Raw genomic sequence first — 6,000 nt, 5'->3', positions numbered from 1 at the left:
GGGCAGTTTCAAAGGTGACTATGAATGGAATATGCACATGTAAAAGAAGTCGTATCTTTCACAGTCACTTATGCAGCCATTTAGCCCTTTTATTTATGCAAATACAAGTTTTCACAAGCACAACAGTTTTGCAAGCACTCAGTAACTATTTCTATGAGGCACTCAAATTGCTAACCAAGAACACGTGTTATAATAATGCTCCAAGGAATGTATTTCTCAGGAAAGGATTTCACTGATATGAGCAAGATAAATAAACAGGCATAGCATTTGGCCTCACAATTAAAGCTGTGCAAAACGTCTGTAATGTGTTAAAGAAACTGGGACCATTGTATTATTTTCAATGAAATACGCAAAAAGAAAGAGGAAAACAGTGGTTTTTTTAATCCCAAACCTCCACAGTGTTCAAAAATAGGCTGAGTTTTGCCTATAACTTTGAATTCATTCATTTGGGTTTGATTTTAAGGGAATCTTCCTGCAGACAATCTTCTATGTTCTCAGTTCACTTGGTACCTATCTGATCTCTGTTGTGGGAAAAACGGAGCGGGTGGCAGACCTGCACAAACCAACCAGGGAAAGTTTGCATCGACTTTTTAAAGAAGTGCCTGGACTCCCCCAGCTAGATCAAAACCAATGTAGACTACAATGCGCTTCTCTGGGAGCAGTCCTCCACACTGCACAGCCCACTCCAACTCTGCTGCTCAGCGCATAGCAACAACCTCCTGAGGACGGCTGCAAATACCTTGGCATGTCTGAGATCTCCTACTGCAGTATTTGCTCCTCAGGCGACTGCTGCAGCTCCTGCTGCTCAGGTGGTTCTTCTGTGGCTCCCCCGTGAGCTCCCTCCCCACGTGATCTCTCCCCTCCCTGGCTCCTCCCTCCCATAACCCCCCTTCCCTCCTGGACTTTCCTATGAGGTCACCAGCTGCTCCCTGGCTCCTCCCCCTGCATCCCCTGCATGATGTGGGCTCAGGCTCCACCTCCCTGTAGCGAGTCCGCTCCTCGCGTTCATTTCATTCCTCTTCTCATTCCGAACATTCTTAGCATCGCTCGCGCCGCACAAGCCCATTCGAAAGCCCAACCCGCCCCGCCACCGGCCTGGGCAGTAACTAATCACTTGAAGGGATTCAATAATCCTGCAAACCGCCAGCTAGAGCCCAGATATAAATAGAGAAACTGCAGATTAAAAATAAACCCGGGGCTATAAATAGCAACCCAAGCCTAGGGGGAGCTGGAAGAAGTTTGCTATAGAATTGCAAAGAGCTGGTGGCGGTTGCAAAGGTGGGGAGTGGAGTGGAGGTAAGTTTTGTGTGTGTGTGTGTGTTTGTGTGTGTGCGCGCGCGCGCGCGCGCGACAGAGAATGTGGTCGCTGCCGCTCGGAGGGAGCTGCTGCTATGCTCCTCTCTCCCTTTGCTTTGTGTGGCTGTCGGGCGGCGGGGGGGGGGGTCTCCTCCTTTATTTGCCTGGAAAGCTACAAAGGCAGTTATGGTCCCGCTCTTTCCCCTCCCAGCCCCTACCTCCAACCCCTGCAGGTGAGCTGGGGAGGAGGGTGAGGAAAGTGGGGGGAGGGAGAAGTTGTTTCCAATGGAGTTTTTGCTGCTTTGGGGTTGTAGCCAGAGCTGCAACAGGCGGCTACTCCTCTGCTCCTGTTCCTCTCCTCTCTCTCTCTCTCTCTCCCTCTCTGCTCCTGGCTGCTGCTTTCACTTAGTTGCCTGAGTCACTGCTTTGCAGCCTGCCGCTCGCTCACACGCGCGCACAAACACACACAATCTTTCACATTTTTTACATTTTTCACGAAGAGGGAAGAACTTAGGAGCGGCCCGGGGCTTGCAATATAAAATCCCCATTGTAATCCAAACTCTTCCAGCGTCGTCCTCTGCCAGAGTGACTCACTCTGAATCGAGAGAGCTCTTGGGTTTCCTACCTCGAGTTTTTTTCCTTCCCCCCTTTTCTTTTCCTCTGAAACATGAAAGACGGAATGTTCTTTTCTGCTGCTTCTTCTCCAGAGCTGCTGCTGGTGGTGGTGGTGGTTAATTGCACATTCAAGTGGAAGATTTTCGGGAGTCAGCAGAAATATTGTATCCAAAAAAGACAAAGTCGCAGTTACAACAAAACTGAAGAGATTGTCCCTGGAAAACTTCCTTTCGGTAGGAACCATATAGGGTTATTTATTTATCCTGAATGTTTGGAAAAGATGTATTCTAGAGATGCCCAAGGTGCCGGACGGCAGTCTTTGTTCACCGAAGTAACATTTGCAAAGGAAGTACACTTTTAAGGGGGAGGGGAAAAGTTTATATTACAGCCTTGTAACAAAATTACAACAACAAAAGAGAGAAAGAAAAATCTGTTTTCATCCATCAGAAAAGTTCAAGGTCCTGTTTCTTAATTCCAGTCATGATTTTTTTCTCTTGTCCTGAAATCTGTTGAGTTGAATGGAGTTACAGCATAAAAATATTTATGAAACAATGAAAGACCAGTCACCCCTGTTTCTCAGGAGAGTTGTTAACTTATTAGAAACAAGTGTCTACCTTTGATTTGAAAAAAAAATGAAACATGACCTCAATAGATGCTGGAAATTTAGGGAGCAGTTGTGCTTTACATATGCTGAAAGTGAATGGTTCTGAATATTTTCTTAAACTTCCTCACAGAACTAACAAACTAAGGGCCAAGAAGCATGTCAGAGGTCACTGGCACTTTCTGATTTAAAATGTTACACATATGAAATCCAAACTGAGGTGACAAAGCACCAGAAAAAAAGTAGTTACTGTATACTTCTGTGTTCCTATTTAGAAAGAATAAATACCTTTCCTTCTCCATTGGTAAAGTTTGGAAACAGAGTTACATATTATAATGATACTTGTGTTGAATATATCAATTGTCACAAGTTAGCCGCTATATAATTTTAAAACATTATATTCTTTAACTGAATGTTTATATATTATATAGTCTATCAGCTCATGAACATCTTAAGGAACAATTCATCTAAACAACATAGAATATTATATACAATGGAAAATGAACACTGATTTTAATTGCTTCCCAAATACAGGATTTTTCATATAATCCTAAATTTCGAATGTCTGTCTGGAGTATATAGTGTATTGCCAAATCTATAAATAGTTGGGGGAATACCATTACAGGGGCATTAGACAGTGTTGGGGTTACACAGTGACACTTAAAAATGATATGTGGATCAGGATTAAATTACTTTATTTTTGGGGTTGATATATATTAATGCAGCAAACACTTTTTAAAAGTAAAATTAGAGGATTTGTGCATGGGTGGGGCAGCTTTTTAATTTATAACTGCTTAAACACTGTTTCTGTTTTGAAAGAATTATATTTAAACGTCCAAATTTTGTATCAGATATGTTTATTTTTCATTACATTTCATTAAATTTCTTTGTTTGCTACTGTGCTGATTTTGAATGTGGTCCTAATGTATTTTTAAAGTATTAAGGGGGCAACTATATGTTTCGTCTGATGCTGGTTTATATCAGCTGATCAAGCAAAGCTATTTTGGTTGTAGGCAATGCACTTTATAGTTCTTCTTTATTATAATTCCTTATTGGTTCATGCATCTAAATATATTTTGAGCTACAATTTTAAATGGTCTGTTAAGCTGAAATATTTATATTTTTGCACCACAAAAAGCAAAACACAACATCATTTCCTATCTGGAACAAGCTTTGACATTGAGGAAAAAGTGTGCATAGTCAGAGCACGGTGTGGTTACGCTAGAGTGTACACAACAACTAAAGCAGAGATAAATGCTGATTTCTCGTGAGCCTTAGTAAGGACAGCATCTGCTTACTGAAGTTTAATTCAGGGTGGAAAGGAACGATAAGTGCAAACTGGCTCTCTGAATTTGTAGTTCAGATTGTATTACGGCATGCGTTTGTGTGCAACATGTATGATATAATTTGAAACTTGTTTTTCTCTCTCTTTCTCTGCTAGTGCAATGTACTGCTTTTGATAGTATTAGTGTGTGTTTTAGGCTTTGGTGGTCTTTGACTGAAACAAAGTCAAACTCAGTCAGTCATATGTGGAGGAAGAAAGAATCCAAGATACCTTTTTCTAATATAAAGATTATAGCAGAACTGTAAAGAGTCCCTCAAGACTCAATAAATTAAAAGTAGTTTATTATAGACCCTTTAATGATTCAGAGGAGCACAAGGGTAAGATGGACCTTTTTTACTTAATGGAAGGATAAAGATTAAAAATAACTTCATTTTTGGTACTGTAGTATAATTGTTAATAAACTCAACTGTCAAAATGACTGTGGAGTCAGATTATTGTCAGTAGAATTAACTTTTATTTTAGGGGGCTATTTCAAAAATATTAAGTATTTTAATTCACTTTTCAGTGTGTTTATTTGTGGGGAGAGTGTTGCCTTATAATTTAGTCCTTCAAAATTTATAATTGAATGTATATTTTGTGATACACACCATTTAATCCAGCTCCTTTTTGATATGGTTATCTTATTCCTAATATATATGGGACGGTAGCCCACAGACCGTCTTTTGCAAATCATTCCTTTATTTTAGAATTTTGAAGGTTTGTACAATTAGGCCCTCTCTCACATTAAAGTCAATGGGAAAACTCATGTTGAGTATCGAATACTAAGATAATTACAACGTATACGTTATGTATATACTGGCATAGTATGATATTTCATGCCTAAACAAAATGAAAATAGTTATGTTTTTACATATTTACTACTCAGTAGTGACTTAAGTGTGATATTAAATTTTTAAAAATGGTGTGACCAGGTTTATTTCATAACCTAGTTATAAAACTTGCAGCTTGCATTTCTAGTTGTAGTCAAATTAGTCCTTTCAGTACCACAGCAAGTGCAGATTCTAGCAAAGAGGCACTTTTGTGCAGCTCTCTAAATTCACAGGAGCTCCACCAACTTTATATCTGCATGGGTTACACTCATGTAGCGCATAACACTGAAAGCACCAACTTTATTTATATGAAGTTTCTATTTATCCATTTGTGGATTTAAATATAAACGATTTAGGATTTAATTGCCATTTTTTTACTTAGAAGTAATATGCAAGGCAATTATTATTAGTTGCCTCAATATGAATGTTCTATATTATAAATTACAGTCACTATTGTAAAGTTAGTTATTTATCCTTGACAAACTTTTAGTCCAGCTCCAGACTTGAGAAGTCTGACGGGAAGCTGTAGAGTGCTATTAGAGGTTTTGTTGCAGTCTACACAAATACTGTACTATTTAGATGATAGCCCGTGCCACCTGAATGCATCTATTACATTATTTTTTCTAAAGCCAATGGATTCTAGGCCACAACTAATGACACTGTTTGTAAAGTTAAAAATCTGAAATAAATCACCCACTCCGGGCCTTATCCCTTACCTTTGGTTTTTGCATAAAACTCCCTTTGACTTCTGTATGTTGAATGAGGGTGGAATATTATTTCCATGAATAATTTTGTGTTTGGATTTTATGATTGCACGTTTCCAACATATGAAAAGCACTTCAGTACACTGAGACACCAGTTCCAAACTCCAGCATCGAAATTAATCACCTAGAAGTACAGACAAAACTCTGGCTTTAATTCTCCTGATCCATACAGAACTTTGTGTTTAAATCCTAATCCCAGTAAAGACAAATGGGAGTTTTGCCACTGATTTGAGTAGTCGAGGATTTCACCATTTATGTAAAATAGGTTAGACAACATTTGTTGCGTGCAGTTTTGCAGATGCCTGAGGAATATTATGAAAATCTGTTTAAAGTTTGAAATGGTCAGGGAAACTTCCATAATCACTGCAGACATGCAGATCTTCCTTTGCTGCCTCCCCGCCCCCAAATTATATGACTGTTCCTCACAGGCAGGCTATTTTATTTTGGAGCTGGTTCAATAAAATGTCTACAACTTGTTCTTTTTGTTTTTTAGTTTTATTTTACTGAAACAACATTATCATCACTCTACATCCTGTTGTACAGGTTCAAGTGACTTTCTTAGATTTCTAG

At 39.1% G+C, this 6,000-nt stretch overlaps 1 protein-coding gene across 11 annotated transcripts in view; it reads left to right on the top strand.

Moving 5' to 3' along the window:
- Positions 1 to 1,043: 1,043 nt before the first annotated feature.
- Positions 1,044 to 6,000, top strand: part of TEAD1 (TEA domain transcription factor 1) — a 349,065-nt gene continuing 344,108 nt past the window's right edge. For 6 of the 11 annotated variants that reach the window (XM_074997349.1, XM_074997347.1, XM_074997350.1 and 3 more), the window contains exon 1: positions 1,707 to 2,144. In XM_074997349.1, the coding sequence (XP_074853450.1) occupies positions 1,964 to 2,144 (181 nt within the window). In that variant the 5' untranslated portion in view covers positions 1,707 to 1,963. Of the gene's footprint in view, positions 1,297 to 1,438; positions 1,530 to 1,706; positions 2,145 to 6,000 lie in introns of those variants that run through there. The other 5 variants (XM_074997352.1, XM_074997351.1, XM_074997354.1 and 2 more) reach the window with 2 other exon arrangements.

Source organism: Carettochelys insculpta, chromosome 6 (assembly GCF_033958435.1).
Source record: "Carettochelys insculpta isolate YL-2023 chromosome 6, ASM3395843v1, whole genome shotgun sequence".
Taxonomy (NCBI): domain Eukaryota; kingdom Metazoa; phylum Chordata; order Testudines; family Carettochelyidae; genus Carettochelys; species Carettochelys insculpta.
The sequence above is the reverse complement of the archived record's forward strand: the minus strand, read 5'-3'. Positions and strand labels throughout refer to the sequence as shown.